Source organism: Alligator sinensis, unplaced genomic scaffold (genome assembly GCF_000455745.1).
Source record: "Alligator sinensis unplaced genomic scaffold, ASM45574v1 scaffold557_1, whole genome shotgun sequence".
Lineage (NCBI taxonomy): Eukaryota > Metazoa > Chordata > Crocodylia > Alligatoridae > Alligator > Alligator sinensis.
Window position 1 is genome coordinate 1,129,632 of NW_005842349.1, and position 16,653 is coordinate 1,146,284.

Consider the following 16,653-nt stretch of genomic DNA (forward strand, 5'->3'; position numbering starts at 1 on the left):
AGAAGTTTTCAAAGGTGATGGAACAGCACTAACACAAAAACTTCACCAATTTCTCATCAAAATATGGGTTAATGAGAAAATGCCACCTGACTTAAAGAATGCCACTATTGTAACCATATTCAAGAAAGCAGACAAGTCAGTTTGTGGAAACTACCAAGGCATTGCCCTTCTCTCCATTGCCAGGAACATTTTTACTCGCATCCTTCTGAATCGCCTCCTCCCACTTGCCGAAGATGTCGTTCCAGAATCCCAATGTGGCTTTAGATCATCATGGGGTACCACCAACATGATTTTTGTTGCACGAGATCCAGGAGAAGTGTAGAGCGCAACACCAGGAGCTGTTTATGGCATTCATTGACCTAACCAAGGCCTTCAACTCCATCAGTCGTGAAGCCTATGGAAGGTGCTGGCTGAGTTTGATTGTCCACTGAAGTTCATCAGCGTCCTCAGGCTACTCCATGATGGGATGACCACCACAGTCCTTTTGTAGTGGATCAGAGACAGACCCATTTACCAACTGTACTGGTGTCAAGCAGGACTGCATCATCGTTACAACCCTTTTCTCCATGGGTCTTGCTGTGATTTTGATTCTCAACCATGACGAACTTCTTCCCGGAACTGGGATTGAGTATTGAATGGACGGTCAGCTTTTCAACCTGCAGTGCCTTCACGGCAAAATGAAAGTGACCAAGACTGATATCAGCAACCTTCAGTACGCTGACAACTGTGTTATTCTCACGCACACTGAGACCGATCTGGAATCTACCCTTGACCTTTTTTCAGGTTCCTTTCATAGCCTTGGACTCTCTCTTAACATTGGGAAGACCAAGGTGCTCCATCAGCCTGTCCCAGCACAAGCTGCCCCCTTTCCCCATAAATTACCATTGATGGAGAGCCCCTGGAAAACATTAAGCGCTTCCCATATCTTGGCAGCCATCTCTCACAGTCAATCAGTCTTGATGTAGAAATCAAACATAGGATTTGCTGTGCCAGCATATTCTTCAGAAAGCTGCTTCTCAGTGTCTTTGCTGACCAAGATTTGCAGATGGAAACTAAGATCCTGGTCTGCAATGCAGTGGTAATCTGCACACTCCTCTATGGGTGTGAGATGTGGGTGAGAGATCAAAGCCATTTTAAGCACCTGGAATGGTCCCATCAGCACTGCCTCAGGAAGATCCTTCGTGCTGGATGGGAAGACCACTGCACCAATGCCAGCATCCTCTCTGCAACTAACATAACAAGCACTGAGGCAAAAATCATGAAACATCAACTCCACTGGGCTGGCCACTGTGAGGATGGCAGACACTTGTCTCCCAAAGCAAGTCCTCTTCTCTCAAGCCAGTCATGGCAGGAGGACCTGTGAAGAACAAAGGAAGTGGTACAAGGACACCCTGAAAGCATACCTTAAGAAGGGTGGCATCAACCTTACAAATTGGGAAGTGCTGGCTGATAACAGGTATCAGTGCCACTGCACCATACATCAAGCTACAGACCACTTCAAAGAAGACTGTCTTGTTCACTAAGTCCAGAAACAGCAGAGGAGGAAGGAAAGCACGCAACATCTTGGCCAACAGCTGTGCCCCTTCCCTCCTCTCTTTCAGCCATCTTAAAACTCATCGATAATCCCCTCCCACCCCCCACCTCCACCCACTGGCAAACTCCATCCTCATATTGAGGGATACCCAAAGATTTCAAGGCTGAATTGGTCTGGTCCTAAATGCCAGACATGGCTTTGTGTCATGGTTTTTTCACTAAATTAGATATCGCTTCATCAGCTGGTATTTGTTTCTTAATAAAAGAGTTACTCTATTTTCATGTATACAGCATGTACCATAGCAGTACCTTGGAAGTTTATGTTGATTTACTTGTCCAACATGACTCACAAATTAGTTTTTTTCATAATTTTAATAAGATTATTTTCTTTTGGATTATCTGTTGTTTGTCTACTTCTTTGTTTGGGGAAGTGTAGGGTCGCTGGGAATAGGTGTGCTTTAAAGCAAAGCAGGTAGGGGCATAGTGGACCTGAGCGGGTACAGAACAAAACCAAAAATATTAAATAAATGCAACCTGAATTATGTTCCCACAGCAGAATTCTACTGGGGCATAGTCTGCATATGCTAGCTAATTGTGCTAATATTTCATGGTGCTTTGAATAATATTCCCTTTAGTTATCATAGATGTGTCCAGGTTGTAAGCATATGTGGTATATACAGTATGAATTCTGATTCATTTCGCCATGGGGCTTTAAATCAAGGAGAGAACTAGAGCCACTAAGCAGTTTACACCTTTTTCCATGGCTCTTCCTTCAACTTCCAGTGATAGCTTATTTCACTCACTTGCCTGCAAAAGCTCATACCTCTCTGAACCATTTCTTCTCTGCCTTTTGTCTGACTTCAGACTAACACAGCTAATCATTTCTGTACTCACTAGCTATGGCCCTCTCTATAATCATTTGCTATCAGCCATGCCACTGAAACACTCAAGGTAAGATTCAAAGACAGTATGTGGGGTATGTGGCTGAAAAAAGTAGCCTATGCAATATGGCTATAAGGGTAGAAACAGACATCACCCTTGTGCTGCCATAAAAATGTTTATGGAGGCACAAAGTGAAAGCAGATAGACATCCATAGCTTCGGTCAAACTACAGATGCTCAAATTTGTGGCCATTACACAAGACAGTAATAAAATTGGCTGCTTTATTGTGGCCTATATCTGCTTGCTTATGGCGTAAGAGCTCAGGCAGCATAAAGCTACCCTGGCACTCTGGCTTCCATGGGGTTGGGGCTGCACAGGCTTGAGGGGCCCAGGGATTCACAGCCAGGATGAGCCCTCTCGAGCTGTGGGAGTGCCTGCCTGCTTTCCTCACTTACCTCAAGGAAGCATCTGGGTAAACTGGGAAACTCAGTGCTTCAGGATGCATGGGGATTCCCCCACTCACCAACATGGAAGAGCACTTCTGCAAGCAGGGGTTTTCCTCTGCTTATAAATGAGTCCCAAGTTAGGGTGCAGCGACCAGGGATGTCTATAGACGCCCTAGGGCATGATCAGCTGCTTCACAGCTAATCATGTTCCACTGGAGATACCTGTTTCCAGCCTAAGAACATTTGGACTGCGTCTGCACAACAGCTTTGCAAGAAAAAGGGAAATGTATGGCATACTCCCATTCCTGATTATTATCTTTTATGGGATGGTTTACAAAAATGACTAGCTCATAACTGGCCTGTGGATTAAAATATAGAGATTCAAACATGATAACCCCATCTCATTTGATGAATATATAGTAATATGAAGGGCTGAAAACTCACCAGTCTTTCATTTCCAATTAGAAACATTTTTATATGGCTAATCTAGAAAAGGGATTTAAATGTATTTGAATGCAGAACATCGAAAGACCCTTTCTCTAGTAAACCTCTCCATTGTTTATGCTCAGTGACCTTGGCCTAGTACAAAAACTAAAATGAAATGTCTACTGACCTAAATTTGGAACATAAACAAGAACTTTGGCAAGATATACAGCTTGCAGTCAGACTACATGATATTTAATTATGTTAAATATTAGATAATGTATTAAACCCAAATGCGTTAATGTATTAAATCCAAAATCCCTTCCTTTAAAGAAGGTGCATCCTCAACGTGCTAATAAAGTAAAATACACAAGATAATGTTAATATGCACTTTTGTTGTTGATCTATGCTGGAGAATATTAGAAGATACTTAGGAGCCAGTGTGATGGCTAGAATATGATCATTACAACCTATGCCTACCATTGTCATTGTTTTCAGTGTCTAGGATTAGTCTTTCTGTTCATGGCAAACAAAAGACAAAAGGTAAAAACAATGGCAACATCACATTGTCTTCTAATTTATTGAAGTTTGAGAGTTGTTCCACAGGGCACTTGGAACATTTTATTGTGAAACATCCTATGCATGTTCACATAAAAATACTGCTAAAAAGGAAAGCAATGATAGAGGAGGAAATTGCATCTTTCCCTTCCTTTCCCCCTCTTTATCTCCTACATTATTTTCCTGATTTTTTCCTTTTCCAAATCTCTGATCTTCATTTAGTTTTCTCTTCTCTCTCTCTCCCTCTCTGCACTTTTCCAGCATTTCAGCCTTATTTGTCCAGTTTTCGATTCCCTACCAACTTCACCTGTTGTTTCTTACCTGTGTTCCTCTGTCCGCTTCTGTCATCAGCATCTACCCACTTCTTATCTTCTTTATCCCCCCTCCCTTCCCCTCTAGTTTGGTTTCATTTATTTTAAGTCCCTGCTGCCGTAACTGCTACATAGCTCTTTTGCAATTGAATGATACTGGTGCTGCTTTGAGAAGTACTAATTTAATATAATACACATATTCTTGTCATACCCATTTGAAACCTGTTTGTTCAAGGTGTGAAAACGTGAAACATGATAAAAATGAAAACGTTGCAGACGTACTCTGTCATTTAACACATTGATAACATTAGTCATGATTTTCTGCCATAAAATGCATTACTAAAATTTTACCTATGCCTTTATATGTTCCAAAGGTCTTGAGATTATTTGACACTGATTCAATGGAAGTCAGTAATCTTTGGAGGAAAGATCCCATTTGAAATGAACACATCAATGGTGTTGCATTTTAATGGAATACTGGGCTACAAAGAATCGAAGGGGTGGGCATGACCATGTTTCTATATAACATTAAACAGTTAAGCAAAATTCAGGGTTTTGAGTACAGTAACCTCAACTTTGCTTAGTTACTGTAGCAAACACACTAAAAAGTTAATATTGAATTTGGAAATACAGATAAAGATATACTAAAGAAAAAGATGTAACAAGGCAAAATAGTTTGAGATTGAAAATGAGTGGTTCTGCAGAATCAGTTTACCAAGAATATAACAGAATCCCTTTTTCAGTGAGAGAATATCAGTTACAATCTCTTAGGGTGTGGACAAATAATTAACCTGTGGTAAAGGTGGAAAAGCAGTCATATTACGTAGCCTCTGATTTGAATTAAAACCATTTCTGTTTGCTTACCTCACATTAAGTAGAAACTAAACTGAAGTAATTTGGTTGCTTGCAGACATGAAAGAAAAAACATTTTTAGTTAATGCTTCTTGTGACACCTCCCTTCATGTATCACACTTCTTAAGGAGACTTATTTGCTTCATTGAGCCACATGGCGGTAACATTCACTGAGCACCTGCAAAACAGCAAACAAACAAAAACACCAAATGAATACTATGTGGATAGCATAGTTTTTAATTCCACTTATTTATTATAAATGTTAATGTTGTATGCCACCTACTTAGTCTGCTTTCGTAAAATAATCCTGCAGTCTTCCAATAACCAAGTATATTTTCTTTATGAAGGTTGTGACTAGAGTACAGAAAGCTCTAAAAACAACAGACCACTGCATATAGAAAAGCTGCCATAAAAAAGATACACAGAAAGCTTAGTGAAGTCAGGTGTTACAATGAGCTTTAATTTGTGAAATCTCAGTTCAAGCACGTGTGTGAACTCCTGGACTGCAGGCATCAGAGATGACAGTTTATAGAAGTACCTTGTTTACTTTGTAGTGTATGGCTCTGGAATGAGAAAGGCAATTCATAAATATTCCCAAGTAACTAACAGATATTTCTCAGGAACAATGTTAAGGAACTGCCCTTAAAGTCTAAGCAATAAAGAGTTATAACTGCCCGGCCCACCTATAACCTGTTATACTGAGTTATATGCATAAGAAATTGCAAGCGAGGCATTTTGCTGGAATGCTGTCTATCAGGCATCCAGCTGTGCACATGTGACCCTTGTGGCTAATGGCAAGGAACCATGTCTATTCGTCTTCCTCTAAATGATTGTTTCTTGGCTTGCTTACTTTTTGAGAAAGTGTTTAACAAACAGGAATCAGGAGAAAAAGTTGAGGAGGGAAATAAGGGGCTCTTAGCTTCCAACTGGCTTTTCAGGGAAGAGAATGCAAACCACTGGGACAGCTGGTTACTTGCTATCTTTTAGCAATGACTATAGGTACAGTTTTGTAATACCTGCGAGGTAGATCCCCAGGCCACACTTCTTAAACATGGAAGGTATTTTAGATACAAGCTTAAAATGATGATTTTGTTTCATAAGCCTGTGATGGACTCTCATTCTGAATAGACACACGAGGGACTGTAACCAGAAGTCCTTACTCTAATCCCGCATTTCCCACTCTGAATGTGGGGACTGAGGGAAGAAGTAATGATGCAAACAAATGGTAAGTGTGCAAGTGGGCAGACCTTCTGCATTGTGAAGTGCTCTGGAGTAGCCTATTTATTTCATTTCCATGTAAAGCTTGTCCTGCACAAGGCAAATGGTAGTTACTCGCCTGAAGAGCTTTACTCCAAAAGGCAAATACAAAGAATAAATGATACACTAGCAGACCCAGGGGGAATAACTTAGTTTACTGGGGTTATTATTTATGATTACAGGGAAACCATATAGCTGCACCTTTTCTCCAGGATACTGTGTAACAGTGCTCCTGCATGCAGTCCCAGGTATTCCTGAAGACATTCTGTCTGCCTCTATCTTCAGGCAGATCTCCTTCAGGAACTTCCACTGATGCAGTACTTCCCTGCACACCCCTGTAAAAGCTACAGTCTGGTCATACATTAAGGTCCAGAATAGAGCAGGATTTCTTTTCAGGCAAGTTTAACCCCTTAAGTAGGCTGATTAAATGGAAGACTTTATAGATCGTAACTACAGGGGCAGCAGCAGATGTTGCAATAATACAGTGCAGGATTCATTATCTGCTGTATTTTCTACTATTCAAGGAGGCTGCTTTTACACAAGCTTGTTTTGCTTTTTTTTTAATGAAATGAGGTAAATTCAGCTCACTCTTGTATTCAACCCACTCTTGTAGCTTAAAATAGTTTTCATAAAAACAAATTCCTACCATGATTGCAAGATTAAAGCTGCTGCATGGGCCATATACTACAAGTATATGATCTTGTATCCCATGATATCCTTATGGAAAAATTGGAAGATTGTGGACTAAACTGCTCAACAGTTCAGTGGGTGGAAAACTGGTTGCATGGTAGGACCCAGAGAGTTCTCATGAATGGATCTGTGTCATCCTGGCGAGAAGTGGCCAGTGGTGTCCCTCAGGGGTCCATGCTTGGACCAGTGCTTTTCAACATCTTTATCAGTAATTTGGATGTGGGGGTGAAAAGCTCGCTGGCCAAGTTTGCAGGCGACACCAAGTTATGGGGGAGTGTGGCCATGCCAGAAGATAGGTTGCAGACACAGGCGGACCTGGACAGGCTGGAGAGTTGGGCAGACGGGAACCAGATGAAGTTCTACACTCAGAAGTGTAAGGCACTCCATCTGGGGGCAAACAACCCCCAACACACCTACAGGCTCAGTGGCAACAATTCAACTTGCACCACGGCCAAAAGGGACCTAGGGCTAGTGATCGACCATCACATGAACATGAGCCGGCAGTGCAATGCTATGGCCAGTAGAGTAAACAACATGCCGGCATACATTAACTGTTGCATCTCATGCAAAATGAAGGAAGTGATACTCCCACTGTACTCCTCACTGAAGACTGTAGACTACAGCTGGAGTAGTGGGTCCAGTTCTGGGTGCCACACTTCAACAAGGATGTGGAAGAACTTGAGAAAGTCCAGAGAAGAGCCACCCGTATGATCAGGGACTTGCAAGACAAGCCACAAGAAGAGAGGCTGAGGGACTTGGGGCACTTAATACAGAAGAAAAGGCTGAGATGGGACTTGGTAGTGGCTTGCCACTACATCAGGGGAGTACATCAAGAACTCAGTCACCAGGGCACCCTTGGGGAAGACCAGGAGCAATGGATACAAATTCCTGGAAGGCTGCTTCAGGCTCAATTCCAGGAAAAACTCCTTCACAGTTAGGGTGTCCAGACTGTGGAATAAACTCCCTTCAGTGGTGGTGCAGTCACCTATCCTGGAAATCTTCAAAAGGAGACTGGACAGTCACCTCACTGGGGTCACTTGACCCCAGTTGTCTTTTCCTGCCTAGTGCAGGGGGTCTGGACCTGATGATCTACAAGCAGAGCTGACCCGAGCAGGGTGCGGGGCCTGGGGTAAACCAGCCAATGCCCCGCCCCTGCTCCAATCCCATGCGCCCCGGACCCGAAGAAGCTTCCACTGCCACTGGCAGCAGTGACGTTGGTGGGGGCGGGGGGAGGGGTGGTAGCAAGCAGCTTGATGCAAAGCTGGCAGCATCAGCACAGAGTCACCGCAGCTGTTCCGCCCAGCTTCGCAGGGCCAAGGGCAGTTGCCCCAATTCACACCCCCACCCTACCCCCAGGATGGCCCTGTCTACAAGGTCCTTTCCAGCCCCTAACAATTTATGAATCTATCTAAGTGATTTGTATTGTACTGTACACAATGGTTGTCTTGAATAATGCTTCAGAGAAGGACAATAAAACATTATCACACAGAGGAAACCCCTACTGAGAATTCAGCAGTTTACTACATCACCAGTTCACAGTCTTCGGTCACTACCACATGGTAAATTACTGAGGGAGTTGATGAGGAGTTGCAGTCAAAATGTTTACATTTGTATGTGTTGTGGCATGGGGGTGGAGAAGATCCCTTTAGAGTAGGCACCTAGAAAGACTGAGGCTGCGGCAAAGAATGAGAAAATCACGCCCCTCCACCTGCTGTCTCCATAACTTCTGAACCCTTCTATGCTGAGCTCCTAGCAATCAGCTGGCTCCACAGCCTTCTCAAATAGTACTTTCTAACCAGACAGAAGATAGAGAGAGAAGGAATGCAGTGATGTTACTACTCTTCAGTCCATCACCAGATAGCATCCCAATACTGTTGTCCCTGCAGTAATCATACACTACTTGTGGTGACCCTGTCAGTCATTCCTCAGGAAGTACATCTCCATCTTACCTATATAGAGGACACAAAGCCTTCTCCAAAGTTCAGTGAAAGACCCTGCTGACTCTAGGGGACTTTGGATCTGGTTTGTGGACTTCACAGTAATTTTCAGTGAAGACTAAAAATACTAAGCATCCATACAGCAAATGATCTTTCCTTTGAAATCCCCACAAAAATATCTGTTTTGTTAAAAGTAATGAAACCCTGGAGAGAGCTGCATAGAGAAAAATAATTCAGCCTGTTGCAACCCGTTAAAGATTTGTAATATGTGAAGACTGTCTCTCAGGTGGTAATGTAAGAATTTTACAAATAATTCTAAAGAAAAGAAACTAACGAAAAATGAATATGGGTGAAAACAGTAGGGGGGAAATCTGTAAAATAGGTAAAGTGATGCTATGCATTTATTTTTATATATAGTAGTACAGAATATTTACCGTGATAATATGGTTGTAGAGATATATAATGGAAGTCAAAACAACTGCTTGTTTATTCTGACCACTAATCTATTCTATTCTATTGCTCTGTAATTTTTCAAGAAAATTTGTTATAAAGTCTTTCTTTAATTAGAATGACATTGGTGTATTTCAGCAGTGAAAGTATGAGATGGATAAATATGAAGAAATGTACCATCTCTCTTATAAACTGAGTGGTCACAACATTGCTAGAATAAATTAATTTAAATAAAAAGCAAAAAAGTTTCAATTCCATTTTTCCTCCCATTTTCACTTGCACATTATTTTCGTTTTCATGAAACAAATGCTGGCATTCAGCCTTAATCTGTCATCATATATATTTTTGTAAAATTAAAAAATGTGATACGTTTGGCATGTCTTGGTGTTAAAAGCATCAAGATTCATAAGCAGTATCTTCAACTGTAGGAGCTTACCTACAGTAGGCTATATAGTTTGTGCTAACTTTAGTTTATGCACATTGAAATGTCCTCCATCTAAATAATACAAGTATGTGAGTATATTAACTAATAATATAATGGGTATTCTGTATTCCTGTTTTGATTTATGTTCATATGGTCCAAGGTCTCTGGTATTTTAGTCACCTTCCAACAGGCATCCCACATTGCTTTACATCCTGCCAGGAACAACTAGGCAGTATGCATCCTACCAGGACTGAAGCCCTTGAAAAGTATTATCACAAAAATAATGCATACAAAGCTGGGACAGCCAATTAGAATCGTGTGTGGAACACTAGGCTAGGACAGATCAGGAGGAAGGAATGGTAATCAGCTTCTAAAAAAACCAAGGATGAAAACCAGTTTTCCAGCCATGCTTGTTCATGTTATGATAAACTGGACAGGACTTGTCATGGTATACCACCAGCAATCTGCATTTCATTGAGGAGAGTGCTGAGTCAATCCAGGCCACTGAAGACTCTGGGATCAACAGAGACTCTAAGGAAGATGCTTACCTGCAAGCCAGGATCTCTTCATAACGCAAGAGCTGAAAGGCTGAGAAGGTGCCAGTGGACATCCAGTATGAGAGCCCAGAAGAGGGAACCTCAGCCAGTTTGTATGTAACGCATTGTATTGAAATTTCTAATAAGTGGAATTAAATGACACAGTATACACACATTGCTGGGGGGGAGGGTTGTGTGTTTGGTTGGATTTCTTACAGATATCCAGTGAATGATACAACCATTTGCACACCTACCCACACCCACCAGTAGGTGGGGCTATTCCATGTTGTGTTTGTCTCATGTTGCTGTCTGGTGTTATGTTTGTAGAGCATTCAATCAAACCTTTGGTCTTGTACAGTAAAGATAGTAAAGCCCTTTTGCTCCCTGTCTGATCTCACTAGGACAAGCAAATTCCTATAATACACAAAACTGATGGTGAGGATGGGATCCCAGTGAGCAAGATCCAGCTAATGCTTCATTGTGAACTGTAAATGCCAAGTGCTACAAGGGAGGAGAAAGGGAGCTATACTGACAGGGCTTTCTTCCCATAGTGTGTTCAGTAGTTGGCTTCTAACATGTCAATGTTGGACTACAAGAATTTTACATTGTGCAGGGCTTCCTGCACTAACTGTGATAAGTTCTATGATGAAATCCTTACACTAATGAACAATCACTTTGCTGAAATAGACGGTTCCATTTCATCCAGTGCCATCAACTGTCTGATAAAAGGGTTCCAGCATATGTAACTGAGTTGCATCAATGGTCCAAAAACTGTAATTTTAGCACCAATCTTGAGTCTCTCCTGAGGGCTCAGTTCGTGTAAGGGGTTCAAGATGAAGCCCTGCAATGCAGACTGATGTCAACTGGGACTCTCCAGGATCATTCCAAAGGGGATTCTCCAAAGAAGTCACCACCAGCACACAATAAATTCTTCATCCCTGAGAAGCTGCCACAGGTGCAATACATGCCATTAACATGTATGCCATCATTGCAAGCACAAGGGTCACATCAAATGTGTGTGTTGTCTAAGGTTCAAGCCACACAGAAAGAAGTCAAACAAGCAGGGTAAGATTTCTGCTGCCACAAATAATGTTGCTGATCCAAATGGAAATTCAGCCAGTGGAACACTCACAGACATCTACACTACAGGGTTTGTCAACTGTGGACATACCTCCCCCATAGAAGAAGAGACCTACACTACAGTGAAGTTGCAATGTGTTCTGTATAATACAGACAGACTCAGGCTCTGAGTTAGCCTTAATTTTAAGAGAGGCATATAACTTGCTATGGTCTTGTAATCACTCCTCTGCTGTTCCACTCAAAGCAGGACTTGCCAACTTTGCGGACTTGTCAGTAAAAAGTTGATTTGAAAGGAGAATGTTACATCAGCCTCCACTGTGGGAAGAATTGAGGGGTCCTCTTTCTCATAGTTGCTGAAGGACTGTGAGCAAACTTGCTAGCTGGAGAACAGTTTGAGTCACTGGGCAGCAAGTTAACAGGAATGTACAGTGCTGTAATGGACACCATTCAAGATATCCTAAAGAAATTCAGCAACATTTTAAAGAGGAGCTAGATATATACCAACACCCATGATTTATTGCTCTGACTAGCACCAATTTGAATGAAGCTTTGTCATGTTGCATTTGCCCTCTGTCCAAAGACTTTGCACACTGACACCCACAGTAAGACACTTTGTAGCTGTGTCAATCAGATGCAAGGTTGAGTTCCAGATAATGTGCTGTCTACCTATCAAGAAAATATTATAGTGCCAATGGGACTGATTTTTATGAGTCCATCAGCTGGTGTTGTAGACCTGTTATATTCTCCAGCTGCCAAAGTGACTTGAGAAAGCCAAAAGAACCTGCTGCCATCTTCAATGAGATACCTCCAGCCCCTGAACTGAGTCATCCAATATGAGTCATTCTCTAACCCAAGTACTTAAACTGTTATCAAGGGGCAAGAGATATTATGTTCTGAAGGTTATGTGTGTGCGTGCACACAGTCCTAGCAGGTGAAGCGGTTCTGTGTTATGTTTGTCTCCTGTCGCTCCCTGCCGTTATTCTTGAGCATTCAGTTAAATGTTTTGTTTTGTTTTTGTTGCTCTGTGTCTGATCTCACCGGGACAAATGATACACAAACAAGATGCTAAAATAGATTGTTGCTTTCAGATGTTCTCCAACCTCATCCAAGTTATCAGCCATCCACAATTTCCTCCCAGCTCCCTGCCAAAAAGAACCCCTCTACACTGAAAGTGGCAGGATAACACTGAAAATGTTCTGACTATGGGATAGGGGAAACGATAAAACATTATTTTAGTAAGAGTTTAAATCACAGACCATCTCTTTCTTTCAGTTTCTTGGTCTGCTAGACACCTAACTTCACAAACCCCCTTTTCTTTCCACGTGTTCAAAATGGCCTACTCATGTTGGCCTTCCACTGCCTGACTAGGCAGAATTAAGTAATAAAACTTGATAATGAAAGTATGTTCAGTAAATACTATTACACTACTGAGTACTGAGGCCCTATTGAAATTAAATTCATCCCATGCTTTGACAGTGCCCTGTTTTGAGGTTGCAACTCTCATAGTGTAGATAATATAACATTTCATATATTGACAAGTTATATTCTACTCATTTTTTTAGCAACCCATATTAAGAGAGCTTAAAGCATTCTGGCTAGGCTTTTCTAATGGTACAAAATATAGCACCTAAGCAATAAGTAAATTTTGTTTAAAATATGTATGAAATGCATAGTAAGATACTGATGAGAGTTACAGTACACTGGTAAATTCAGGTTCCAAATAAGCATGGCAAAACTTGTTTTATTTTATGGTTGACTTTGTGTGTTTAAAAAAAAAAATCAAAAATAAAAAGAGACTACCAGGCATCTCCTCAAAAGAAGCTACCAGGCATCCCTGGTCCTGTGCACCTGATATCATCATTTTGGAGGCAGTGGGTTCCTGGCTTGTCATAATATTTTGACCATCTCTAAACCTACGCATCCTACTTTTTGGTGGGGCTCTCACCCTTGTTCTCTCAGATACTATGCAGTACATGGCATGCGGGCATAACACAAGTCAGGGATTGTCAACAGCCTCTAGCCTTGTTAAGAGCCAGCTTTCTTAATATGCGCTCCATTGTCATCTTGCAGCTGCTAAGGCAATAGTTAAACAATTCCTTTCTATGAGTCTCTTGTCCAGTAAAAAGCTTCATCAGCCAGAGAAGTAGAGGATAAGCTAGTCTCCTGAATGACAGTGGGACTATTAATACCAGTAATGTCCTATAATGGCTATAGGAGCAAATCTGCATTTTTCAATGTGCATATGAGAGTTGATTTTCCTCAGTATCTGTCACAGTGATCAAACAGTTCTTGGGGCACAACATGAACTCAGAGACGGGAGGGACAAAAAATAGGAATATGGTTCCATTTATTGAAAAGCAAGTCAGGAGCCCCGTGCATGCAAGCTATTGAGAACTACCTAGCAAGTCTAGGAACATGTACCAGTATTGCCTTCTTAGCAGTAGTGCCCTCCTAATCAGTAGCACTGTGTCTTGGCGCACTGGTCTGAATTGCTGCTGCTGCAACTTTGGAGTGAGCTCTGCTAAATAGTGCCCTAAATTCTGCTGATCATCACAGGAATATAGCACAGTCCCCACTCACCAATGATCATTTGTATCCTGAGCCCCAAAATGGCACGGCATAGAGAAAAACAAATCCAAGAAAAGTTATCCACAAGACACTAATCATATCCTCCCAACTCTCATTTTTGTCCTCAGTGTCTCATCTGCAAATCTGAAGCTCACCTGCAAAGTGTGGCATGCAAAGGCATTTTGCTTGGCACGCACACTTTAGCACAGAAATGTGCTGGAAATCAGCACAACTAAGTTCAAGGTATTGAGTGTTGGGAATTAAAGGTGGAAACAAATTTGTTTTTTACAGGAAAAGAAATTAGAGGTGGTATCTTCATTTTAATACCTTGGAATCTATTCTAATAAAAATCTGAGCCAGAATAAGCACGTGTAAAATGGAAACAGTAGGGTCTTGGGTGGAGTTCTGTCTTTGTACAATAACACAGGTAGAAGAGAAGTTCTGGCAGCACTAAAGATCTATAAATCTAAGGTATAAAAAAGTATTTTTAGAGTGTGCGTTTCCTCAGAGCATCCTTATTTTTTCCCATTTCCACCTGTTGCTAGAATATGCTTTTGTTTGAATTCTTGTGTGAAACAGTAACAGTGAAGTAATAGAGTTAATGGTAGCACAGCTACATTGTTATTTGTATTGCCCCTCTTCATTGACTCCTTGAGAATGGCACAGTATACTCTACAGGAATTTGGGGTTTTCAGTTAGAAAACCTAAAGAATAAGCTGGGTAATGCAGGTGGTGGGGAAAGGAAAGGCTGCAAGCATCCTGGCGTTCCTACCATTTCTAATTGTTCATAAGCAATAGGATAACAGTAATAATAGACAACAGTTCAGTGCCATAATTCATAGTACTTTTTGATGGAAGTGAACGAAGATTGTACATAAGTATGTTTAAGGTTTCCAAGTCAGAAAAAGTAAATTAGTTGGACATGGGAAAACTAGATAAAGAAATTTGTCTAATAATTCATTGTTCATTTTTTTTATCTGTGATGGAAGTTTGCGAAATCCTGAATGGTATTTTACGCTGGCGACATAAATCATTAGGTCCATCTTCTAAAGAGACTGGACCAATTCCGTATCTTTGTAAACATGTAAACAGTTACTGCCATTTGCATCAGCATTTGTGACTCTCTGCTCCATTTGTTTACATTACGTTTTGCTTCTGTAAACAGCCCTATAGATACTAAAATAAGTGCCTTGGGAATTCCATTGAACAGCCTTATATGGAAAAGTACATACAATGAGCAACTTAGAAAAATATGGGAAGGAAACACCTTCTGCCCAGGCTTTTTCACCATTTGCAAATTCTGCAGCTCACTTGCCTGACTGGATGAGTGAACCTTGAACTAGTTTGGCCCAGTGCAAGCACTGCTGTCGCATCAGATTTACACTTTATACACAAGGCAAGCTACTTATTTATCTCTGAGAAGATTATTTCTATCAAATGAATAGGTTCTTTCTATTGGTCTGAGCAATAGATATATAAGATTATATCCTGAAATTACTCACAATGCAGATGTTCATCCCTGAAAGGACTTTAGGCCAACGTACCCTTTATGTAAGTTGATCACAATTTGACCATATATTAATGAGCAAAACCAACGTAAACATTTTATTGTGTCATTTTAGCCATAAATACTAGACTCTGAGACCTAGTTTTCTGACAAAATCAGATCTGTCAATGATATATATCTTATTTGTACAGCATTCAGGGTAATAAAGAGTTACTTATCCTGAGTTTTTTGTGTTTCCCTTTTGCAGGTTACAACACCTGTCCCCAGCTGTCCAGGACAAATGACTCTTCATATCAATCCTTCCCTTATATGTGGGGGTGATGCATTTACGCATTCTAATTTTGATGGCTGTATAGAGTCTGCCACGTGCATTGTAGAGGCTATAAAATGTAATTTATAATGTTTTTATGATAGATTGTTTTGCATATAATTGTGCTGAATCCTATCATGATGCATTAAATGTTGGTATGCTGTTGGCAAAATTTGACTCTCCAGAAATAAACAAATTTGAAGACACTGGATTTTACTTACGTTTATTTGAGTTTTGAGGATTCATTTGATGTTTGTGTTTGGATGTTCTGCAGTAAACAAAACTTCTGTGACCTGATTCTATTGTGTTATTTTGCACACACTGACTTCATTGAATGTTACAAGCTTAAAGAGTAAAAGGCACTTTTGAAAACATTACTTGCTGCCTAACTGAATCTTTACATTTATACAGTCTGGCTCCAAAATACTTCTGAAAGATTCACTCAGACACTGTACTGCCACGCGTCCTTGACCTTTGCCCAGAACCATCATTGACATCAGTATTGGGAACCAGCATAATATGTGGCTAAAATAGTTACAACAAAGATTTCCAAACACAGGGGCCTAAAGTTATGATGTTTTAAGCTTAAGGCTGTATACCTGAATCAGTGGCCTGGCGGATTAGTGCCTGCCTGAGATACTGAGCACTTGACAGTTTCGTTGACTTCATGAAAAGGTGCTGGTTTCTCTAAAAATTAAGTCTCTAATTTAGGAACCAGGAGTAATATTGCTGCCTCTTGTCCCCCATACCCATCCTAAATGAGTGTAATAAGTAAAGATGATCATTGTAGCTCTGGGACAGGCTTTTGTTCCAAGGCAACAGAAACTCCGTTATGACTAGCAATGTTATTATTTACTTAATCTAGTCAAATCTGTGCTCTGATGTGTAA

The 16,653-nt window shown here is 40.9% G+C and overlaps 1 protein-coding gene across 1 annotated transcript in view; it reads left to right on the forward strand.

Annotated features, from left to right (window-relative positions):
* Positions 1-16,233, forward strand: part of RNLS (renalase, FAD dependent amine oxidase) — a gene marked incomplete at its 5' end in the record, with an annotated part of 151,300 nt that extends 135,067 nt beyond the window's left edge. The window contains one exon of the mRNA XM_025210455.1: positions 15,702-16,233. Coding sequence (XP_025066240.1) covers positions 15,702-15,854 — 153 coding nt within the window. The remainder of the gene's footprint in view (positions 1-15,701) is intronic.
* Positions 16,234-16,653: the final 420 nt, after the last annotated feature.